This window comes from Dendropsophus ebraccatus, chromosome 7 (assembly GCF_027789765.1).
Source record: "Dendropsophus ebraccatus isolate aDenEbr1 chromosome 7, aDenEbr1.pat, whole genome shotgun sequence".
NCBI lineage: Eukaryota > Metazoa > Chordata > Amphibia > Anura > Hylidae > Dendropsophus > Dendropsophus ebraccatus.
Window position 1 is genome coordinate 56,914,782 of NC_091460.1, and position 25,823 is coordinate 56,940,604.

The window sequence follows — 25,823 nt, forward strand, 5'->3', positions numbered from 1 at the left end:
ATGTCTGCCTGTACATACTGTGGTTGTAGCAGGATGATGGCTGGGGCCTAAAGAAAGCTGGATTCCCAAAAAAAATGTGAATTACAATCTGATGCTGTAAATAATACAGGGGGATCCCTAACAGGTCAGATGGGCAGGATAAGATTATGTGTCCTAGATATACCCACACACTTATTATGTACTTGTATTATAGTGAAGAATGTATTCTCCTAGATGGAGCTAGGATTTCAACCAGTGTGTATCACCGAGATTGCTGTACGTGTTTCTTCCTATGTGTATATGTTTTCCATGTAACATAAAGTTGCTCATCTGTAAGCTCGGTATACAGAAGGACAAGCTCAGGCATTTTTTTTCTCTGGACAGGAGGCCACCAGTTGCAGCCAGTAATGGTGAAATGACTTTTATGATGATGTATTGTTAGACGCTGTACGCCGTGTACTCTGTTATGTCTTCAGCGTGCTCTGTGTGATGTGAAGGCTAAAGCATTGCTTCAGGACACAGCCACAATGAGCTGATTCTTTCATTCATTTACACATAGGATACAACAAATCTATAGGGAATGATTGCAGAAGCAGCATTATACATTTATTTTAATGATGTTATTTAACAAAGTAATTAAAGTGTATTAACAAAATTTAAAACTTTTCTCTCTGACAGGGCTGTGGAGTCGATAAGCCACAGCTTTGACTCCTTCATAAGTGGCCAGTCAGACACCAGGGGAGTTATTTATCACACAGGTGTAAAGGAGATCTGTCTCCACAGCTTTTGTGTAATGTCCTACATGATACTGGGGTGATTTTTTAGGAAATAAGGCAAAAATATAAAGCAGCTTCACTACACACACAGGAGGATGCAGCCAGTCTCCAGCCACAGGAACTACCCATTCATCCAGTCAGTGACTTGCAGCTGTGTTCCACCTCAGTCACTGTTCGGCTGTGTGGGCATTTTTGAGTGGGGTCATGACATCATAAATAGGCTTCTTCATTATGATCCCTCCACCCCCTGTCCCCCCTGATTTTTTATTGTTGCCCAGAATACCCCTTTAATTTCAGCCTCTTCTAACATAGTCATAGTGCGTACACACACCCTGCTGCAGCCATAGTACACTGATGAAAAACAGACAATCTTCTTACAGAGAGAAAACACTACACTGAGGACAGAGGCTACTGCTACACTACTTATGGCTTCTCCTCCTTCTCTATATTACACAGGATATCTTCAAATTACACTGCTGCTCATATACAGTCATCCAGCATCCAAAAAGAGAACACATCTCCCTCCACACAGTGGAGAAGAAAGCTGCCAAATAGTTACCTCCAACTTTTCCCCAACCACTCCAATCTAATAAGGCCAGTGCTTTATTACTGATATATGGAGGAAAAACTTTACCCTGTGTAACTAAATGTATGTGAGAAAGTGTTTTTCTGGTTTTAGAGCATAAAATATATTAATATAAAATTCATGTCTTTTTTTTTTAAAAGCTGGAGTGGTTACATTCCATGATTCCATGACTCAAACTCCACAGCCCTGCCCTCTGAAGTGTCCCATAAAGCTGTGACTTGTTTTGTACAGATCACTTTCCAGCAGTATCCTCCTTATCAAAGGTATACAGTGAAAGGTGACGCCAGTATATAAGACACCATTCACAATAGTTGAAGCTTAGCACTTAGCTCACCCGTACCTATAGAATGGACCTCTGCATAGGTCACAGAGCATGGTTTGCAAATGTTCCCAGTATTGTCAATTGGGTCCATTGTGCCTGTGTCTATGGGGCTTGCTGTAAAGCATATCTCTAACTGCTGTCAAAAACAGATCAGATAAGATGGATGGCCCTATAATAAGGTTAAGAAAGAATTACCAAAAAATTTACAATTTAAAAATGGAAACAGACTATGTTAAGAAGTTATGTATGTATTTCTAGCTGTCATTGTAACTCCCTGTGTTTTTCCCCAGGATGGCAGTGCTCTGTAAAGAGCAGAGGGCTATTTTGTATAATGCCATCGGGTCGTCTGCCAGTGCAAGCACAAATCCGTCTGTATTCTTCAAATGAGCCCAAGGAAGGAGGCGGAGCAGCCGAGGCCAATGCTGCGAGCACAACAGAGAAAACTACAGCAGGTAACGAGTATCTTTACTAGATTAGCGAACCGGGTTCGGGTTAGAGTCCATCCGAACGTTCGGCATTTGATTAGCTGGGGCTGCTGAACTTGGATAAAGCTCTAAGGTTGTCTGGAAAACATGGATACAGCCAATGATTATATCCATGTTTTCCACATAGCCTTAGGGCTTTATCCAACTTCAGCAGCCACCGCTAATCAAATGCCAAAAGTTCGGGTTCGGATCGACTCGAGCATGCTCGAGGTTCACTCATCTCTAATCGTTACATATTCAAAATGATTAAGAAACTGAACACAATGATGTATCACTTAACATTGTTCTCTTCAGCTGATGCAGAGAGATCCTCCTGAATAACATGGACAATAAGTAGTCTTCTCTATTATGTGCATGAGCCCAGTAGTCCTGGATATTCATGAGAAGCAGAAAACTCAGCCCACCAGCTGCTGATTGGCAGTTATCTATTCATGCTGTGTATAGGCAGTCACCTGTCAGTCAACAGCTGGAGGACGGGGGTAAGGGTGCAGCACAATTCCATTCTCCTACATATTAGGAGAACCTCTGAACAAAAAGATGTAAGTAATGCAACTATCTGTTCAGCATTTCTGTCAATAGTTTGTGCTGCCCTCATTTAAGGCAGCATAAACCTAGAACCAAATTACATTTAAGTTCTATTCTCACCACTTTTGTGGTGTCCATCTGCCTATCCGAGTCATGTGACAAATGTAACCCCAGATATGATGGAGGTAATTTCGACCTTCTATCGAGTGGTTTCCATCAGGATTTCCATTCTTCTTGTGGGTCTAATAGCACAGTTTGTGCTGTTCCATAGCGCATGATCCGTTAATGATAAATTTAAAGCTATATGACAAAGGTAACAATCCTGACTTATATACACCTGCTGGACACTGCAAAAAAAATGCAGTGTGAAAAAAACCTTATGTTGCCGCCTATAATTGTTCTATAGAATACATGTGCCTCAATAATAGGTCCAAAGTTTTATCTGTTAGTCTTATGCAAGTCATTTTTATTGGTACAATTTGGGGTACACTTGATTGTGTGTTTTTTTCCCATGTTTCATGGCATGAGCGGTAACAAAAAATGGTGGTAATTTTGGCATTGAGTGCTATTTTTTTTTCCCCCTTCGGTTTATGACACTCATCGTGCAGGAAAAAAACATATATTTTAATTGGATATTTCCGTACATGGTGATACCAGTTTTCTATGTTTAGTATTTGAAGTTTTAATTTTTTTTTCACCAAAACTGATTGTTTGATTGCACAGTTTGGGTAGGTTTACATATCCACGCATATCCGCCAGTGCCATAGACACCATTCTATGGCCGGGCCGATTCTGCGTTCCATCGAAAGAACTGACATGTCTATTCTTTCGGTGGAACGCGGAATCTGTCCTGCCATAGAATGGTGTCTATGGAGCCACGGAATCCGACGAAAATTATCCGCCCGAATTCCGTAGTGTGAACCTACCCTTAAATGGTTATCCAACGTTAGAAAAACATGGCCATTTTCTTCCAGAAAAAAACACAACTCTTGTCTCCAGTTCAGATGTGGTTTTGTAATTAAGCTTTATCTACTTCAATAAAACAGAGTTGCAAAAGCTCACCCAAACTGGAGACAAGTGATGCTGTCTCTGGAAGAAAGTGTTCATGTTTTTCTAATGCTGGATTACCCCTTTAACTTTTATTATGTCCTTTTAACATAGCAGCCATGGAGGCCTCTAGAATGTCCCCTGCCTGCCATGAGAACCACCTGTGATCAGAAGCTGGACAGGTACAGGACCCAGCAACTATAACTGCCATTTTGGCACAATTACTTTTATGTTGAAGATAGGCCATTAGTGTCTCATTGGTGGGCTGCCTCTACCCTGGCAAATCAGTTGTAAGGCAGAGTGTCAGCTTCAGCATGCACACAATGAACAAAGTCTGAAGCGGACAGCTCCAGTCATTGTGTAGTGACCATTCTGAGTTACTGCTGCTTAGTTTCCATTGAAGTTAATAGGAAGCTGTCAAATACTTTACACAGTGATCCAAGCTGTCTGTCACCGACTCCATTCATTGTGTACTGTACAGTATATGCAGGAGCTCTGGCTCTGCTAAAAAGACATTGGTGGCCTAAATAAAAGAGAGAAAAGGAATAACCCAAATAAAACAACAAAACAAATCTATGTTTATGGTTAAAGACAATGTTTGTGTGATCGGTCATAAACCTGTATAGCCCGGTAGTAAATAGCTACCACAGTGGCTGCAACTCCTGTATAACTGCTCTGACCGGGATTATGATCTGTAGCACAGATATGGAAAGTCATTCCTATATAAAAAGGTGCAAGGTGACATCTAGTAAGTTATTACTTGTTGTGTCAAAGTGTAAAACAAAGGGTTTGGGGTATGGTAGCTGTGTAGGTATTAACAAGAAGTTGTCTGAAATGCAAGAAGTTTTAAGGAGGTGGCAAGTCAGGGCTAGCCATGTACAGCCTATACACGTTCTGTGGGCCTATAACCATTCTGCCTGATATTGGACAGCTGTATATTTTTTACATTTAGCTTCTTTTTATAAAGCATTTATAATACATTAAAAACAAACTGTAAATGTACAGACCAGTAAGACAGTAAGCACTGAACTGTACTTGCATCCCTTAAGTAACCGATTTATATTAGCTTGTGTAAGACACAGAAACGGGAGAATATGCAGACCACCAATGGAAACCAGTGAAAGTTGTATTAAACCAATAAGTTACATAACACCTTACCTCTGGTGAAAGACTTTGAAAGGAACCTGACATCACTTTCATTCTGCCTGAACCACAACTTATTGGGAGAACCCCAAATGGTCTTCAGGGTTAAAGGTCTTATTCTATACCCAAACATGGAGAGATCTATCAAACAGGGCTGGTGTGAAGAGGGGAAGATACCAGGGAACACCCCAGTGACTAATGGCTTGGGCATCATGAAATTGACAGGTATCCCTCCCACTCACTTGGATGAGTCTAATGCAATGCCAGACACATTCCTCGGTTGGAGCAGTTTGACATTTTAGAGGAGCAGAAGGAGCTGTAGCCCCTTTATTCTAGACATACTGTAGATGGGTCCCCATGGATGCATTTCCAACAATCTGACATTGATGGTATGTGTAACTTAGTGATATTTCATTTTTTTCCCCAATGTTAGGCAATCAAGGTGACATAAAAAACTGAAAACTTTATTGACACATAATTAAGAAAGCCATAAACAGTGGACAAAACACCAGACATCTGACGCATTTGAAGTTTTCCTAACCTTTAGTCAGTGATTCTTTAAAGGGGTATTCCCATCTTAATAACTATATCTATAATTAAAACGTAAGGTAATTAAAAGAAACTTTGCAATTCGTTCTTATTACCTTTTTAGCTCTGGCTTTCTGCTCCCTGTTGACAGCAGGTTGTCCAGGTTCCTGACCACTGTTATCAGCAGTGGCCTGGCTGGGCTGATCACTCCCTCCCTGGCTGGGTTTATACAGGCTCCCCTGCAGCCCACATTATCTGCAGTAATCCATCACACTGGTATCTCCTAGCTCTGTGGAGCTGTCAGAGTTGGTGTAGCTGAGCTCAGCACAGAACAGCAAAGCACCGGCCAGCAGCCATAATGCCAATCCAAGTGCTGCTGGTAAAAAGGAACAATCACAGTTAAGGAGCCCGCTGCCCGCTCACAGAGAAAGCCAGAAAGTATGCAAGGTAACGGGAAGTGTGAATAACCCGTTAACTATGGGTTAAGATAACTCAAAAAGCATCAGATGTCTGGTGGTCAGTCCGATCCCGATGGCTTTTTTTTTTAATTATGCATTAATTAAAGTATGCAGTTTTTACTCATCACCTTGGATGCCTGATGTTGCATTATTTTCTTTCTATTGGTATATGGCACTAGTTTGTGCACAGGGGTGCTCGAATAATTGTAATAAGCTGTTTATGAACTATATTTTTCTCAGATTTATCAATCTGTATGAAACAAAAATGGGTGTCATTTGCCCATAGCTTTGAGCTCTGTTAAAGGAAAATTGGTTCAAATGGGCAAATTCTATTTCTATGGTTAAATCTGGGCCATGTATCTTAATTCTGTGGTCTTTGTTTTTTCTGTTATATAATCTTGTACATTTACACTGCATGTCTGCTCATAGATAGAATAAAACCAGAGTACCGTTGACTTTCTTGCCTGTTTTAAACTTTGTTGTTCTACCAGTGGCATATGGCAAATACAAAGCCTGGGTCCTTGGATCCTGGTACTAGAGTAATTGTGACATATAAAATAATGCCCCCACAGAAGAGTAGAAGCTTAAAGTGACACTGTCACCTCCTTTTTGCCTTCTGACATGTCTACACAGGTGTAAAGGGTAAATTTAGCGTTTTTCATACCTTATTTTATATCATACGTCATTGTGGTTGTTCAAGTAAAAAGTCCTCTTTTATCAACTGCAGATTGTGTTAAGTGGGCGCCCCCTCGCTGGCCATTGGAACAGGCTGGCCGAAAGGTCTAGACGCCACCCCCTTTACGTCGGCCAACCAATGGGTGTGAAGGGGGCAGGACCAACGGTGTTGTGGGCGGGGCTAAGTGGCGCTAATGCCACGAGGCCACGCCCACTTAATACAATCTGCCGTTGATAAAAGGACACTTTTTACTTGAACAAGCACCATGACGTATGATATGAAATAAGGTTTGAAAAACGCTAAATTTACCCTTTACACCTGTGTAGAGATGTCTGAATGCACAAAGGGGGTGACAGTGTCACTTTAAGTAGCACCACAATGTGATATTAAAGGGGAACTATCAACAGGTAAACTGAATCTAACCTGCTGACGTCTCCCTAGTGGGCACAGGGCGCTGAGAATGAAGGTATGTCTCTTACCTTCAACCTTAGCACCATTCCTATGCTGTTAGTTGTGCCCGTAAACCATTAGGAGCACTGAGTGCATGGCTACTGCCCCTTTGAGCACCAATACATTGATAATCATTGGGGGCCGAAGCCCCGTCTCCCGTGCGGCGCCCTCTTTAATGATTGTCAATGGAGGGGGCTGCCCATATCTGTTCTCGGAGGGGCGAAGGCCATGCCCCTAGTGCCCCTAACTGCTTATGGGCACAACTAACAGCTCCGGACCAGCGCTAAGGATGAAGGTAATAGACATACCTTCATCCTCCGCTCCCTGTGCCCACTAGAGAGCTATCAGCAGGTTAGATTCGTCTAACCTGCTGATAGTTCCCCTTTAAAGTCCATGGCTATAGAGTGATGGGTTCAACATAGCAGGGTCACATAGTCCTATTTTCCTTGTCATCCAAACCACAAAATGGTTAAAGTCATTTTATTCCGATAGCATCTAGAAGTAGTTTAAGGCAACAAACTAGTCACTTATTACAAGTCCTGAATATCTAAGCAGCAATCCTTCAAGCTCCATCTCCCCCGCATAAGATTTATAAGACAAAAACATCTGCCGTCATTAGCAAAACAAACGGATATTAATTTCCCTGAAATCCATCAGTTGTTTGCATTTTCGGAGAAGTTTTATTCTTTTTAGGCGATGGCTCATGATAAATGTATGTGTTTAGAATTATTTATTGCGAGCCTTCCGTCAGTGTGTATTGTCCCGCGTTTTCTAACAAAAAACAAAATCAGATTTTCAATCTTCGCTTTAAAAAGAGCCAAATCTTATGGAGATGTTTCTTCTTTGGCTGTCATGTTAACTGATATTGATGCCTTGTTTGAGCAGCAGCCAGTGCTACAATGTACAGCATTAGTATTAGCAGACCTGGGTACACATAATACTGACTCTTGTTTGTATGGTAAACTGGCTGAACACTCAGATATTTGCCCACTATTCGAGAAGGTTGTGATATAAAGATTTAGAAGTACATTGTTGTAAAAAAGTGCCGTATTACATTGGGCAATTATTGTCTGAATAAGCCAATATCGCCCTTTCTATAATAGGGCCAGAGATCAGCCAACAAGCAAGCCCTTGATGGTCATTTGTTTCTTTGTCTCTGTTAAAAGATTAGGCTTCTAAATGTATGTTCACACATAGCATATATGATATGGATATGATGTGCACATTGTGTAATCGGGGAATAATATATAATAATATTTGTATAGCGGCAACAGATTTTGCAACTTTTTTTTTTTTTTACACACAATACAGAGGTTATATTTATATTACATTATACAGTATTCCCTTTATTTGTCTTTCATAGTAATAAATCCATAGTGAAATCGGCAAGAAAACAGCAGCATTCAATGCAGTTTTTATGCAGAAACTCAGATTAAATGCTGCAGATTTCATTGTTTGAAATGTTTAGCATATATGCCACATGTGACCATATTCTAATAAGACTTATGGAAGGGTTTTGACTCTGTAGGGATCCTTTTACCTAGACCGATTCAGTGTAAGATGTGAGCGCAGATCAGCAAGCTCGATGCTCATTTGCAGAGCCTTTATTATCATCTTTACATGGGTGGTTGTGCAGTTGACTAGTGGTGATTTAAAAGAGGCTTAGTATCCAGGCTATCCAGGCTTAGTAAAACATGGCCGCCTTGCAGGAACAGCACCACTCTTGTTTTCAGTTTTTGCAACTCTGTTCCATTGATGTGATAATATCACATGCAACCTAAGGACAGGTGTGGCACTGTTCTTTTTAGTGTGTGTGTGTTTTTTTTTTTTTTTTTTTTTTTTTTTTTTTAATAAAGCAGGCATGTTGTTATAAGCCTGTATAACCCCTTTAACCTCTTAAGGACAGAGCCAATTTTCGTTTTTGCGTTTTCATTTTTTTCCTTCTTGTGTTTAAAAGGCCATAGCACTTGCATGTTTTCACCTAGAAACCCACATGAGCCCTTATTCTTTGCGTCACTAATTGTACTTTGCAATGGCAGACTTTAATTTTTGCATAAAATATGCTGCGAAACAAAAAAAAAAAAATTATGTGCGCGGTGAAATAGAAAAATAAACGCGATTCTTTTTTTTTTGGGCGGTTTTCGTTTTTACGCTGTTTGTCCTATGGAAAAACTGACATGGTATACATGTTCCTCAAGTCGGTACGATTAAAACATGCAACTTGCATAACTTTTATATTATTTGATGGCTTTTAAAAAAATAAAATGTTCTACAGCAAAAAAAAATCCCTAAAATTGCTCTGTTCCCAGGCTTATAACGCTTTTATCCTTTGGTCTATGGGGCTGATTGAGGTGTCATTTTTTTGCGCCATGATGTGTTCTTTCTATCGGTACCTTGATTGTGTATATGCGACTTTTTGATCGCTTTTCATTACAATGTTTCTGGATTTGATGTGACCAAAAATGCGCAATTTTTGCACTTTGGCGGGTCTTTGCGCTTACACTGTATACCGTGCAGCACGATTACGCACGCGGTGATATCAAACTTGTTTGTTTATTTTTATTAATAAAATGGGGAAAGGGGGGTGATTTAAACTTTTATTAGGGGAGGGGGCTTTTTATTAATGGAAACCCTTTTTTTTTTTTTTTTCTTTCACCTTCACTTTAATTTAAAGTCCCTCTGGGGGACTTCTAATACAGCTACACTGATCTCTCATAGAGATCAGTGTACTTGTATAACACAGCACCGATCCATGAAATCGTTGCTCTATTGCTTTGGCCTGCTGCAGGCCAATACAATAGAATACTGAGCTAGGATCAGCGTCATTACGTCGCTGAGGCCCGACCCGGTAAGCTGAAGGGATTCCCCCTCCGCAATCACATCGCGGGGGTGGGGGTGTTAATTAACGGTGTTAATTAGCGGGAGCGGCGATCGGACCGCTCCCACTAATAGCCGCGGTCCTGCACTGCAGATAGCACTCCTTTTGCGGACATATACCGTACGGGTACGGCATATGTCCCAAAGAAGTTAAGGAATGCCACTGTAAAGGAGAAGTCTGGTGAATTGTTTATTAATGTACAGTATTGTATTGTGCCCCTAAAGTTTATACAAATCCCCAATATACACTTATTACGGGAAATGCTTATAAAGTGTTTTTTTTCTCTGCTCTTACTACTGCATCAAGGCTTCACTTCCTGGATAACATGGTGATGTCATGACCCAACTCCCAGAGCTGTCCGGGCTGTGGCTGCTGGAGCGGATGATGGCAGGGGGACACTGAGGGACACAGGGCACTGGAGGGACACTGAGCATCCCTCTGCCATCATCCTCTCCAGCAGCCACAGCCCGCACAGCTCTGGGAGTCGGGTCGTGACATCACCATGTTATCCAGGAAGTGAAGCCTTGATGCAGTAGTAAGTGCAGGGAAAAAAGCACTTTATAGCCATTTCTCATAGTAAGGGTATAAACCCACACACTGTATACGCAGCAGATGTGATGGTGAAGATTTGATGCTGTGTTCAGTTATTTAGATCTAATCTGCTGCGTATTTGCTGCGTATCGCAGCAGTAAATACGCTGCGTATACGGTGTGTGGGTTTATACCCTAAGTGTATATTGGTGATTTGTATATCTTTTTGGGGGGCAATACAATACAAAAATAAAAATTTTCGCCGAACTTCTACTTTAAGTAATAACCAATGAACTAGAGATTTCTTGTTCATCAGCTGATCACTGGCTTTCCCCCACACAGTGGAACTAATGTACATCCTGGTAACCTGATGTCAGTAGAAGACATATCCCTATTCCTATTGAGGATATTGAGGACATGGTTTTGAACTAGACTATAACACTATTACTATATTATAGTAATTTATAGTATATACCAGCCCTCTGGATTGTGGAGCACACAGGAGACCATGTATTATCTCTATGATCAGACACAGTGTCAAGGTGAGGGTCAGTCACTGCTTTCTATTTCCATCAAGCCAGCAAAGCTGAACACTCTCATGGGCAATAGACAGATGTGTAATCCAAGGGGGCACTTTATTATAAGACCCCTCTGTGAATTTCTCGATGAATGTCATTTGCGTTTAACGTTGATGAACTTTGTATTTTACAATGAATGGAATTTAGTCCTGTCTATATTGTTGATTCTTTATAAAAAAAAAAAAAAAGTGTGTAGGATCATAAAATGTAGGTGAATGTAGTTGTCTTGCCACCAAAAAACATTAAATTCCTGGGTTTTGCATTGCAGTCTGATCGGCAGAATTCACCTAATTTTTTCTTGTCTCATTAGAAATTTTCTTAAAAATGCCAGATATTTTATGTAGAAATCCTCCAATAAATGTTATGTAGTTTAAGAAACTGGAGATGAGAATTTTGGACAAAGTTTGATAACTAATTTCTTGTATCTTCACCAGGACTGGATCCTGTCAAATCTGAACACAAAATCACTTTACCCCCCGACCCTATTCAAGTAAAAGGTTTGTGATCGGTTTTCCTACATTTTCTCTATTATACTCTGTTCACAATTGCACCCCCTTGCTTTAGGAGGGTTTTATAGTAAGTCGGAGGGAGCAGAGAGCTTGGGAGAGAAGCATGTGGCTGTGTTTGGACATGACAGTCCTGTTTGTCTTCAGGTAGTTCTGAGGAGCGGTCTTTAGAGGCTGGATTTTCTCTTTGCAAAGAAATTATAGACCTAGACATAGACATTCAAAGGTTTTACATTTAATTTGGGTAAAGAGGTTTTCTAGGAATACACATTAATGCAAGCCCTGACATCCCCACTACAGCTGCAGTTCTATCGGGTACAGATCCCCTGCTGTATCTGCATTGAAGGGACAGTGATTTGATCTGACAGCTATATAATATGACAACATTTTCTTTGTATTATTGTATGTGACCTGTTTTTAAGTTATACTTTGATATTTATTTTAGTTAAAGCTGTACTAAAAAAGCGAGAATATGGAAGCAAATACATGAAGAATAATTTCATCACCGGAATACGAGCAATGAATGAATTCTGCCTTAAACCCAGGTATTCATCTATGTTTCATAATGAGGCCTTGATGTCTATTTATCAGGGCACACTGCCATAGACCTGTCATATGGTAATAACAGTGGATTTAAAGTTATGGAAATCAGACAGTGCCAAAGGGGTGTAAGTGCTTTGTTGTTCATTGTGGACCCTTCCTTTGGTCATGCAAACACCTAAACCACCAAAACAAAGCTCAGGTTTTGTAGGTAGTATGGTTAGAAAAAAACACGTGTTGTGTTGGACATACGATTTTCCAGTGTATTATGTAACTCTTCAGTCACATCCAGGCACTGTAGGTTATTAACAGATTATGACGCATTAGAAAATAATAAAAAAATGGCCCCTTTCTTCCAGAAATAGCCACTCTTCAGTTCAGTCCTCAATTTGTCCTCAGCTCCCCGTGCACAATAGGGGGCTATCACCAGGTTAGGAATTAAAGGGAAAATATCAGCAGGTTCACACATGTGAACCTGCTCTTATATTGGTATAGAGATATTAATGCAGATTGTAACGATACCTTTAGAACTTTTAGAAAAAGTGCATCAGCAAACTAAACAGTTTTATGTAAATTAGATCATTTGAAGCACTGGGAACATTCCCCTTTCCCCAAGTGCATTGTTCTACCCACAAGCCGCGCCTTGTAATGGATATTCATTTTGTTCCCCTGCTTGAGACATAAGGGATCCTGTGTAAGTGCAGTAATACCCAGGCGCCCGGGCAGTTTTATGGCACATGCAGCAGTCTGTACCTATTATAATTGCAGGCACTTACAACGTCACAGCCGTGCATGGTCCAGATGCCTCTCTGCTTCCGAGTTCAGTGACAGACTGGTGCATGTGGCGTAACCCTTCCCGGCCACTGTACAGCTGATATTACTGCACTTAAACAGAAGCTTAGAACAGGATCTCTTACATCACTGCAGGGGAACTAAATGAATATTCCTTACGAGGCGTGACTTACAAGGTTAATGGGTGGGTGGACTGATGTACTGGGGAATGCCCCCAGTGCTCCAAACGATATGTGTTTATAATATCTTACACAGCGCATCAGCAACCATTACAATCTACTTTTATTGCCCTATACCAACATAAGAGCATGTGTGAACCTGTTTAAAAGGGTATTCCGGGAAAAATGGATAGTGGAAAAGTAGGTCCGACCTCTGTGCCTTCCCCATCTCTGTGTTGAGTCCCACTGTCTCTGTTATGAATAGGGCTGTGGGTCCAGCACGTGACCCGTGGCTCTATTCATTCCTATGGAACCGAGGGAAAAAGCTGAAAACAGAGCCAGCAGGGGTTAGAGGTCAGACCACTCGCAATCTCCTAGTTTTACTCTATCCTGTAGAAAGGGGAAAAGTTTATTTTTCCTGGAATACCTCTTTAAGTACTAATCACCTGTGTATCTCTAAAAGCTGCTCTATAAATAATTACTTCAATAGCACCACCTATAGTCAACTTTTTGAAGAAAATGTTTTTTTTATTTAATATGATGAGCACATCATCTGAAGTACCCATTGTCTGATTTTTGCCACCTTATTAAAAGCAACAAACTCCCTTTCAGAGTTGGGGGAGGGGGTGTTCAAGTTTGATAACCCTGTAGTTTAGTCCTCTAACCAAAGGCAGCACCTAAATGAAGTTAACATGTTGGTGCTATATAAGCTTTAGGAGATAAGCAAGATTGAATAGCTGTCTACTCATGGCTGCAGCAAATATGAAAAAGAGTTGTTTTAGATGTGATGGTGCTGAGACTGTACAGAAAAGCTGTGTTAGCCAATTTGCAGTAAAGGGCAGATTAACTTCTATTTTAATGATGATTTGTCCAGGAGAAGTCCAGTTCATCCGCATTAACCCCATTATTTCTCGCTTTGTTACACCAGTGACCTGGAGTCGCTGCGGAAGATTAGACGAAGAAGCCCGCATGATGACTCTGAGTCATTTACTGTGTTCCTAAGATCAGATGTAGAAACAAAGTAAGTGCATAGTCTTCTAAAGCAACACAGAATTCATCTCAGTGTGTTTTATTACATATTACTCTGCCTCTGCCAAATATAACGTCCAAGAAATGGGACTGGGTAAACTGGTTGGGGAGGTAGGAAAGCAACCTGACAGCCCCCACCTTACAGACTGACACTGCAAAAGGTAATCACATGTCAGCCCTTTCATTACAAATCCCAAAAGCAAGAGGTTCAAAGTGTGACTGTCATTCCAGAAATCTATAGTACAAGAGATTTTAAGAAACTTATTAGGTAAAAGGCTGAAAAGACTGATTTCCATCTTCCTGCCTTAATTTGAATCAGTCCATTATCGGGCAACATCGTCTACATTACAGAGAAGCAAAGTAAAGACTGGTTTGATGTGTCCATTATAACCTATGGAGGTACTGAGGGGGATGAGTAACCAGGAAGAGGAGAGAACCAGCCCAGCAGGATGTTGTGCTATGCTGGCTCCTATACTGCAAACTACGCAGTTTGGTTCTCTCCTCTCTCTGCTCGATCATCCCCTTCGGCCCCTCCCACCTTCATAGGGTATAGTGGGCACAGCAAATCTGTCTTCACATTGCTTCTCTGCAACAGATAGGAAGTGAGGGAGGAGGCTGGAAAACAGTCTTGTTTGTACAGAAGGAGACTCTTTTGTCTAATAAAACCTATTGCAGAGTTTCTTATAATCGCTTGTACTAAATTAATCACTTGTACTTAATTTCTGAAAAGTGGTTTGAAATGATGGTCACACTTTAATACTTTAATTTAGGATAACTGGGGAAGCTAAATGTATTTAGCGTCTAATATGTATACTGTACTCAGAAGGGCGTATGTGCATATGTAGAGTCCACCCATGTGACAGCTATTAGGCCCCAGGAAATAAGGTGCTCAGGCTTGTTGGACTATTACTTTATTGTGTTTTAACATGTGCAGAGATCCCCACATCACAGGATACACAAGGATCATAGGAAGGTAACTGGGACACATGAGTATAAACTTATGTTGCTAAAGTGGGTAGGGACCCCGTTTTCATCTGTTCCATTGGGCCTATCTAGAAACGTCCTGAATGCTGAGACACCATGTAACCCATTTTTAACAATGAGGTTGTCAGAAATAGACAGCCATTGTTCATCGATGTCAACTCAAGATTAATAAAGAACCGGACAGTTCACTCTGTTTCCATACCTCTCTTGGAGTATATGGTACAATTACTCTGTGTGTGCAGCCACTTCTGTCCTACAGCTAGATGTTACCACAAACCCTTAGATTGTTTTCCTGGTATACCCACACTTCAGGCTTCCTGGTTGTGCAGGGTCTGCAAAGGAGCTCTAGTATTAGGGCGTGTTTACATAGACAGATTTATCTGACAGATTTTTGAAGCCAAAGCCAGATCTGAAAAGAGGAGAAATCTCAATCTTTCCTTTACGACCGGTTTTCTGTATATAGTCTGTTCCTGTGTTCCTGGCTTTGGCTTTAAAAATCTGTCAGATAAATCTGTCTGTGTAAACGCACCATTAGGCCTTATTACCACATTCCGTGCACAATCTGTATATACTGATGGTGTGCAATGGAGCGTAGCTTTATCAGTACAGATTTAAACTCTTTTTGGAGGTCCTGACATAATATATGTATTATATATACAAACTGTGCACGGAATGTGGCAATAAGGCTGCTGCTCTACCGTTTGCAGGTTTGGTGGGGTCAAAGACTTCAGACTCTTAATTGTACTGGCATATCCTAGAGAGATACCAGCAGTGTACAATATGGGAATACCTGCAGCTGGTCTTAAAGACGTCTCTGAGACTCTATCTAGAATCTATTTTCATACCCAATATTCAAAGGATGATTGCTTCCTAATGCTTTCTAGCTTGGTGAATACCATTTTGACAATCTTCTGACTTGCCATGATGACATGTTAGAAGTTTTTTTGGTCAATGGGGTTCTGGATGCTCAGACTCCTGAGGATCGCTAAAATGAAGAAACAGAAACACTAAGCTGAAAGCCATTCTTTTTAGGTGGCACTGCTTGGCCCGCGTTGGAGAGAGGAGTGGCTGTTGTACAGATTTAAAGAAAGACGATGAGAAGTCCTATAAATATGTGCTCCATACACTTTCTGAGGAGAGCCAGGCAGAAATGAACATGCCCTAACTGATCACAACGTCTCTCCTGTCATTAGGACCTGTCAGAAGTTTTTCATAATGATAACTACTCTTTAAAACAAAGAAGCGTCTTTCAAGCGTCAAAAGACGTTGCAGTGAGGCCTACAGTAATGCATTCAGGCCTAGCCATTTTTACATCTGCTGGCGATCTTAAGATGAATCTAAAAAAATGAATCTGCACAAGGAAGAGGGGTTTCTGTATTTCTGTGCCACAATAAGATTCTTTAGAGACATGTCTTTTATATGGAAAGATGATGAACAATACCATTTTACCATTAGTGAGTTTGTAGGTGCATTCGCACATACCGTGTCTGCTATGTGTAAATAGCTGAGCTGAACATGCATAGTGTGCAGCAGATGCCCTACATGTGAATAAGATGGAAAATGGATTTTCTAGAATGCACATTGATCTGACCCCTGACACCCCTTTCCATAACTTGTCCTCTAATGATAACTATAGCTATTTTTCTACACAGAGCTATGGAAGTTTGGGGGAGTCCTGAAGCCATTTTCAGGGAACGGAAGTTAAGAAAAGAAGAAGAAATTGCGTACAAAGAAAGTAGGTTAAAATATAGGATTTATGTTCACCTAGAAAATTGGTGAGATACACAGCAGATCTGACCTCTTAATGGGACAGTGACAGCATGGATATGCATATATCCGTGCTGCCAGTTTCCAGACGCTGTTAACCAGAGCATTGCATACATACCTTTAGCGATACTCTGTGATCCAGCATTTTCTGTAAAAAGCATCTTCATTCCTGGCTGACAGTGTCACAACCCCAGCCTGCCCTGATTTCTGGCCGCTGCTGTATCTCTCCCCCCCACCTGCTGTCTATCTTTTTGGAGGAGGCGGTGGCCAGAAGATGCTGCTGTGGCCAGAGGGTGGGAAGGGTGCTGACAGTGTCATGGACACACTTCTGTGACGCTGTCAGCTATGTTGGGTAACTCCATTTAATAACTTTAAGGCTAGGGCTAAACATTGGTTGTGAAACTTTGCAACTAATGTTGATAAATGGTGTTATTGTGCTACTGCAGCATCTCAGCCACTAAAAATCCATCCTGGTGGCATATTGGAAGTAGCACATAACTTTGTTTATAGTACATCCTAGGGCAAGTAGCAGTGTGACTGCACCATGCTTCCTTTGTTAACACTCAAGTCACAACTGCAATAAAGTCACGTGATAATAAGCCATACACCACTTTGGTTGCATGACTTGAATTAGACTTGCCATGTAGCCCCAGCCTAATGGGTTGTCCTGGAGTCCACATGAGCTGACAAAAACTTTAAAAGCTTAAGTTTATTGTATGACTCTTGTAAACCTGGTTTGTATTACGTGTTTTACTGAATTTATCATTTCCTGTTTTCAGATTTATTTAGAAATCAGAAATTATTAAAAGAATACAAAGAATTCCTAGGAAATACTAAGGTATAGAAATTTACTTTTAGGTATTTTATTTCATAGCTGATATTATTCCCTTTGTTAGAAGAAATTCTAATGAATGAGATGAACCTATAATTCACTCAATATACACACTCTTTTTGGCACTTATTATATGCCACTAATACATTTGTCATTTACATCAATGAACATCTCTCAGCAACTACTCTAATTACAATTTCCCTTTTTGTGGAGAATCTTACATACATCCTTTTTTTAAAGGGGAAATATTTTTTCATGTCACTGTTAGATTGGTAGCAGAAACCTCTAAGCCAGTCAAGCGTGTATCAACTTGGGATAGGAATACCCCATGTGTATGGGACTCTCCCGACCGTCCACCACCAGGTGATATCGGTAAAGATAAGGGTCAGGCTTGAGGGGAAAATTATTGCACGACCCCTTTGTTCTGGGAGAGACAACTGACCTCAGTGATCAGTGGGGGTCCCTGGAGTCGGGGCCCTATTACACAGAGCTATTATCGCTCAGTGTAATAAAGACAACGGCTGATTGTGTCTGTTTTGGTCCTGGCCTAAAATCACCGGCCGCGCATTTCTAATCATAATACTGATGCACGGTTGATGACTAAATAAAATACTAATATATTTATTACGTCTCCATGCTCCCCAGTGTCTTCCAGGCTATTTCCTGCAGCCAGCGGTGAAACTTCAGAGCAGGTCTTTGAAGTGACAGGCTGCTCAGCTAATCACTGGCTGGAACAGGACAGCCATGGCCAGTGATTGGCTGAGCAGCCTGTCACCTCATAAACCGGCTCTGAAGTTGCACTTTTATGTTACACTTTTAGGCTGGGTTCACACTATGTATATTTGAGGCTGTATTTGTGAGGCTGTATAGCAACCAAAACAAGGAGTGGATTGAAAACACAGAAAGGCTCTGTTCACATAATGTTGTAATTGAGTGGATGGCCATCATTTAATGGCAAATATTTGCTGTTATTTTAAAACAACGGCTGTGGTATTGAAATAATGGCCGTTATTTACTGTTATATGGCGGCCATCCACTCAATTTCAACATTGTGTGAACAGATCCTTTCTGTGTTTTCAATCCACTCCTGGTTTTGGTTGCTATGAGGACCTGACATGAGGACCAAATACTGCCTGAAATATACATAGTGTGAACCCAGCCCCCAAGCAAGGGCTGCATGGACATCGCTAATGTATATATAATTTTTATATATATATATATATATATATATATATATATATATATATATATATATATATGTACACATGCAGCCCTTGCTGTACAATTAATGAGGAGTGTAATAGGCCAAGTAAATCTAGCAGTTTTACACTACTTTTCATCCATTGTAATACGGCCCTTAGACCTCATTGTTTAGCCTAGTTTTCCTTTGTTCTGTGCTTAGGGGATAACTTTAAATCTAGGGATAACCCCTTTAAGGCATAGGCCTCTCTATGCTTTCATTGATTGTATGCTAGTTATTCCTATTATGACAGAGAAACTGTCTCCATCTGTATCCTCTGTGTTCTTTTCTTTGGGTACTAGCTTCATACAGCATTAACCTGCTGTTAACCTATGTATCAGCTCCAGAGAGGGTTTCATTGGTAAAGCAGGCTATTAGAGCCACAAATGAAATGTCTAATGTATCGCTATTTCCTTTGTAATAGAAGTTTAGGGTAATGACCTGAGATATTGTAGAATAATGAAACCATAAATCACTGTTATTGATTTCCCAGAAGTAAAACTCATTTATAGTTTGCAGTGCTGGGAGAAGGAAGTCTGCACTCTCTTCTTGGGGGTTGGACCCGTTTTAGTGGAGACATTTATCAAGTTCATGACCTACAGAAAGTTAGTGCCGTTCTGTGCCTTCCTTCCCCTGTAGCCTCCCATCAGGTGACCTTTCATGCAGGAGGATGTCTAGTCTGATATTGTCACTACATGCATGTAGTAAAAAAGAAAATATAAAAGAAAGTATACGTATTGTAGTACCGCAGTGTCCCACCACAGTGCTAGCCACATTGCCGTTAACCTCCACCCTAAGTTCACTAGACCCCAGAAGTTTTGAGAGGCAAGGGTTAAAAAGGGACAAATCTGGGGAGTGGATTTATCTATATGGCTTAAAGTCTCTTCCTTTAAACAGACACTTTTAGGAAATAATGTCTTTCCGTCACTTCCCGTCAATAAGTAAACCTTTGGCATATCATGCTGGCATGATAAAAGATTTGATTAGGGTGCGTTCACACGTACAGGATCCACAGCAGATTTAAACTAAATAACTGAACACCTATCCTGTACGTGTAAATGCACCCTTAGTCGGGGTCTTGGTGCCCACTGAGCAGCGAGCCAGAAAGAACGCTCAGCCACATGCTTCTCCCAGCTCAATATAACTTGAGGTCTGAACACCCAGTCAAAACTGCATGTCAAAAGTTTTTGTTTTTTAAATTGAGAAGGACACGTAAATGTCTTAATTGAACTATAATAGGGATCTTTGGGTATGTTCACATGACATATTTGGCCGCACGTCGGGCTACACAGCACAAATCAGTGATAAAAGGATGCTGCCGTGCAGCCCGAAGTGCGGCCGGCGGCCACATTGACTTAAATGAGCAGGATGGAGTCATTATGTGACTGTGTTCTGCTTTTGTGCCGGACTCAAAAGCGTAGTCGACTACGCTTTTGAGTCCTGCACAAAAGCTGTGTACGTCCCGCAAATAAGCAGAACGTTGTCACATAATGACTCCGTCCTGCTCATTTAAGTCAATGTGGCCGCCGGCCGCACTTCGAACTGCAGGGCAGCATCCTTTTATCACTGATTTGTGCCGTGTAGCCCGACGTGCGGCCAAAAACGTCATGTGAACATACCCTTTTACAAAGTCAGGTTAGACTGGGTTTACATATACTGTATAAGGTTGCGTCAGTTGCAGTCTTTGCCTTAAAACTGACCACAACTGATGTCACAACTGATGCCATAAATGCATCAGTTGTCATCAGTTTTTCTATCCTCTTCTTCATTAAAACCATCATTTGCCATCAGTTGTCACAATTTGCTCTCATCAGTTGACAATTTTTTTCCCTATATGTTTTCCTGTCATTTTCAACGGAATTTGCCTATTGTCATCACGCTGCGAGTATAGTGGCAGCAGGGGGGCTATATACTAATGGGGGAGCTCACAGGAGGGCTATATACTACTGCGGGAGTGCACGGGAGGGCTATATACTACTGGGGGAGAGCGCACAGGGGTGCTATCTACTAATGGGGGGGAGCCCACAGGGGGGCTATATACTAATTGGTGGAGCTCACAGGGGGGCTATATGGGAGGGGGAGAGTACACAGGGGGGCTAATCGGGAGGGCGAGAGTGCACGGGGGGGGGGGGGGCTATATACTAATTGGGGGAGCTCACAGGGGGGCTATATACTAATTGGGGGAGCTCACAGTGGGGCTATATACTACGGAGGAGAGTGCACAGGGGGGCTATATGGGAGGGGGAGAGCACACAGGAGGCTAATTGGGAGGGGGAGAGCGCACGGGGGGCTATATACTACTGGGGGAGAGCACACAGGGGCTATATACTACTGGTGGAGAGCGCACACGGGGGCTATATATTACTGGTGGAGAGCGCACAGGAGGGCTAAATATTTCTGGGAGAGCAACAGGGGGGCTATATGCTTCTGGGGGAGCAACAGGGGGCAATATGGGAGGGGGGAGAGCACACAGGGGGAGAGATATGTTTGTCTGTATACTGTGCTTCTCTTTGGCTGAACGCCGGAAGCCAGAGCCAAACGGCATGCGTCCTGCCCAGCGAGGCTTCCGGCACTCTATTTGTTTAAATGGGAGCTGCGGTGCGTTAGGACCAGCGATGCGGCGGGCACTATTTTCCTGCTGCATGTTTTGAACGGTCTCATTGAAAACAATGGGATCAGTTCAATGATTCATTTCCCTCCAGCGCTTTTCTCCTGCGCTGGAGGGAAACGCCTCCATACCGCCGCTCATGTGTAAACCCAGCCTTAGCGTTTTTGCACTACATTGTATGTTCTGAATCCAACATGTCTTTGTTTGGTTTCAGCCCCGGTTAAGTACAGCATCTATGTTCTTAAAGGGCCCTGGTAAAGTGGTGATGGTAGCTATTTGCATGTAAGTATATTTCAGTTTTTTAACTCAAATAACTAAATATTGCATGCAGTCCTATAGTACTTTTATCTGTAATATGCCTGATGTAGCCCCAGAGAGAAGATCTAATTCGGGGCTGCCATCACTTGAATGCATTGTATAGATTTAGTAGTAAATTCCTGCATATACAATGCAATGTCATTGATTATGCTGAGTAACACGATTTGTTTATATGTTTGTTTTATTTCCTTGAACTACAGAAATGGATTGAATTTTTTCTTTAAGCTTTTGGCCTGGGTGTACACGGGATCTGCTAGTATGTTTTCTGAAGCCATTCACTCCTTAGCTGACACATGTAACCAGGTAAGAAGCAAAAGACAATGTGTATCGCCATTCTAGTTAAGGTTAAAACGACCAAAAGAATTACACTGGATAAAAGTATTGGGACACCTCCAGAAGCTTTTAGGACATCCCATTCTCCGCTCATAGGAATTAAAGGGGTTGTCCACAGAGTAGGAAATGGCTAAAGCCTTCTGCTTGCCAGTGCGGAAATATTTTTTTCAACCCCTTCCCTTCCGAGACAATGGAGTGGGAAATGAAGTCGCGATCATCGCATGTGGGCGAAACACACTCCCACGCAATCACAAATAGCTGTACAGTATATCCGCAATGTCATAGATACTGTGCAACTCTTTGATACCACGCGCAATAATCGTGATTTAGCCCTGTTCACCCGGAGTCTAGGAGTGCTTACTTCGAAAACATAGGATCTAAAAGTGAGTGCCAGCAAGCAGAAGGCTCTAGCTGTTTTTTGCTGACGGGACAACCATTTTAATATGGAATAAGTCCTCCCTGTGCAGGTATAATCACTTCCACTCTTTTGGAAAGACTTTTCTACAGAATCAATATAGTGTCTAAGAATTTTTGCCCTTCGTCCAGAAAACCATTTATGAGGTCAGACACTCGTGTCAGATGGGAGGTCGTGGCATGCAATCCAAGTTTTGTGGCAATGAGACTTAATCAAACATTGGGATTCAATGATGAAGAGCTGGAGTCTAATACTTTTTTCTATGTAGTGTATTCTTATTTATTCTCCCTAAAGAGGTTGTCTGGAGAAATCTTAAGCTATATATACTACCTCCCTGTGGCATAAAACGATCTGGTCCTGGGTGTGCTCCCATTTTGTCAGCTTTCATTCACCTCCCTCTTCCCGCTCAGCCAGTCACATAGCTGAACTGTGAAGTGGGACATCAGCAGAAGCTGCCAGAAGAGGAAACCAGCTGGGAGCAGCAAGGGGATGGTGAGTTAATTATGGCTTGCTTGTTTTATACCACAATGAGGCAGTATATATAGTTGAAAATTTCCCAGCACAGCCTCTTTAAAAGGAGACTATCAGCAGGTTAGAAGTATCTAACCTGCTGATATGTCCCTAAGGTGCTGAGCAGGGCTGTGGAGTCGGTAAGCCGCAGCTCCGACTCCTGAATTTTATCAGGACCGACCCCCGACTCCTGAATTTTATCAGGACCGACTCCGACACCTGCTCCTTCATAAATGGCCGGTCAGATACCAGGGGAGTTATTTATCACACTGGTTCAGCAGCTTCTCTCTAATGTCCTACATGATCCTGGTGCAACTTCTGAGTGAATAAAGGAATACTGTATATAAAGCAGCTTCTCCTGTGTGTGTAGAGGATTCAGCCAGTCTCCAGCCTCCATGTCCTGTACAACTCAGAACTAGACTAGATGAAGCAGGTGTTTTTTCCTGCTGACAATCTTCGATGTTTCTAACTAATATTCACCATACACAAAGAAACACTACTAACACTGTCAAATCCCTGTGATACAGAGGGGTCAGCCATACTGATAGTCACACATAGTGATGTTGAGGGTCACTGTGAGGGCAAGCAATAGCGCGCACACACACACACACACACACACACACACACACACACAGCCTGCTGCAGCCATAGCGCACACACACAGAGCCTGCTGCAGCTATAGCACACACACACACGCACAGCCTGCTGCAGCCATAGCACACACACACAAAATGATGAGCAAAACTTATAAAATTCATATCAAAACTCAATTCTAAATTGTTTAAAGATTTTTTTAAAGCTGGAGTCGGTACATTTTTTTCCCGACTCCAACTCCGACTCCAGCCAAAACTAGCTCCAACTGCACGACTCCGACTCCACAGCCCTGGTGCTGAGGATTAAGGTTAAGTTTTTTACCTTGATCCTTGATGGCGTTTTTGGAAACTTTGTAGCTTAATCGATATGTAAATTAAGCGGTTTGGTGCACTGGGAACAGGTCTATTGCCCTCAATGCAACAATCTTTTCTGACTGGCCCGTCCCTTCTAATGGTGCGCTGCAGTGATGGGCGCAGGAGTGATGTCACTGTAGAGGGCTTCCCCAATATTCATTAAAAGTGGTGAGGTAGATCGGAGGGTGGTAGCCTTGCCCCCAGTGCACACAACTGACTTATTTACATATGGATTAAACTACAAAGTTCCTAAAACCGGCGCAGAGGATAAAGGTAAAAAAGCTGCCTTCATCATCAGCACCTGTGCTCTATAGGGACACATCAGTAGGTTATTTTCCCCTTAAGGGGTTGGATATTCCTAGAGTGTGGCTAGTTGCTCAGATATGCTCTCAGGTGATCGTTGAGGGCCATTCACTGTTCTTTTCTGCCTGGCAGTGCCCCTTGCCTTCTGGATATGCAGAGAACTTTACTTGCATGGAGCTGTGTTGCACTTTCCCCCCACAGTGGGTGGCTGAGGTGCAGGATTGATAGCAGTCTTAGAAGGTGAACCCCCACCAATCATAACTTAATGCTATCACTTGGACAAACTCTTTTTTTTATTGTTGTCTTTTAGACGGGACCATGGAAGTCATGTAAAATGACTGTGCAGCAAACTGTACAGACCATGTCAAAGGCTTTCTCATACTTAGCAGGAAAAGTAGTATGGCATGCAGTGCCATACCTCCTTTTAAAATGCATGACCTTGCACTCTGGAAGGGAAAATACAGGATTACGTTGAGGCCACGGCTTTGCCAATGGTGAATCAAGAGGCTAAGGACGACTTAGACTCTCCCTTTGGTGAAGGGGAATTAGGGGCAGCTATCACGGCGCTGAAAAATGGGAAGAGCCCGGGCCCGGATGGGTATACGGCGGCGTTTTTTAAAATGTTTAAGGAGCGGCTGCTCCCCTTTATGACAAAGGTATTCAATTCCATCTCGGCGGTTAATGGGTTCCCAAAGCAAGCATTGGAGGCTCACATTGTGGTTTTACCTAAGCCAGGGAAGGATCCGTCTCAGTGTAGTAGCTACAGGCCGATTTCGCTCATCAACTGTGATATTAAGTTGTACTCAAAGGTCCTGGCTACTAGACTGAATACGATTATCCCCCAGACCATAAATTATGATCAAGTCGGTTTTGTCCCGGGGAGGGAGGGGCGGGATAACACACTGCGCACTATCACGTTGATAGCCCATGCTACCGCTACTTCCACCAGGTCTTGTCTTCTATCTGTTGATGCGGAGAAGGCCTTCGACAGGGTCCGTTGGCAGTTCTTGGTTGCATCCCTGACCCAGTTGGATCTTCGGTCCCACTTCATCACCAGAGTTATGGCCCTGTACTCTTCCCCTTCGGCCAGGGTCAGGACTAACAGATCCCTGTCGGAGGCCTTCCCAATTAAAAATGGCACGAGGCAGGGGTGCCCCTTATCACCGTTGCTCTACATCATCACGATGGAACACCTTGCCGTTGCGCTACCCAATAATCCCGATGTGACAGGCATAGAGGTTAGGGGTGATCATCATAAACTGGCGCTCTACGCCGATGACCTGCTCCTATATGTTACCCGCCCACACATAACTCTCCCGGCAGTCCTAAAGGAGTTTGAGCGGTTTGGCGGACTCAGCAACTTTAAGGTGAACCTTTCCAAAACCGAGGGCCTCAACATCTCACTGACCCCTCCTGATCTCTCGCTGCTGCAGGAAAATTTTTCTTTTAAGTGGCAGAAGGAGAGTATTACCTACTTGGGAATTCAGATCCCTTTGCGCTTGGAGTTGCTGTTTCCGCTGAATTATCTCCCATTGCAGAGTAAGACATTGCACATGCTCCAATCATACCACCGTACCTTC

The 25,823-nt window shown here is 42.2% G+C and overlaps 1 protein-coding gene across 2 annotated transcripts in view; it reads left to right on the forward strand.

The window, feature by feature from the left end:
• The window catches only part of SLC30A9 (solute carrier family 30 member 9), a 69,939-nt gene that overhangs the window by 7,275 nt on the left and 36,841 nt on the right, over nucleotides 1-25,823 (forward strand). Inside the window, exons 2-9 of one of the 2 annotated variants that reach the window (XM_069977574.1) lie at nucleotides 1,954-2,115; nucleotides 11,396-11,458; nucleotides 11,913-12,012; nucleotides 13,886-13,978; nucleotides 16,623-16,705; nucleotides 17,517-17,575; nucleotides 21,632-21,699; nucleotides 21,936-22,038. In XM_069977574.1, coding sequence (XP_069833675.1) covers nucleotides 1,954-2,115; nucleotides 11,396-11,458; nucleotides 11,913-12,012; nucleotides 13,886-13,978; nucleotides 16,623-16,705; nucleotides 17,517-17,575; nucleotides 21,632-21,699; nucleotides 21,936-22,038 — 731 coding nt within the window. The remainder of the gene's footprint in view (nucleotides 1-1,953; nucleotides 2,116-11,395; nucleotides 11,459-11,912; nucleotides 12,013-13,885; nucleotides 13,979-16,622; nucleotides 16,706-17,516; nucleotides 17,576-21,631; nucleotides 21,700-21,935; nucleotides 22,039-25,823) is intronic. The other variant, XM_069977575.1, reaches the window with a different exon arrangement.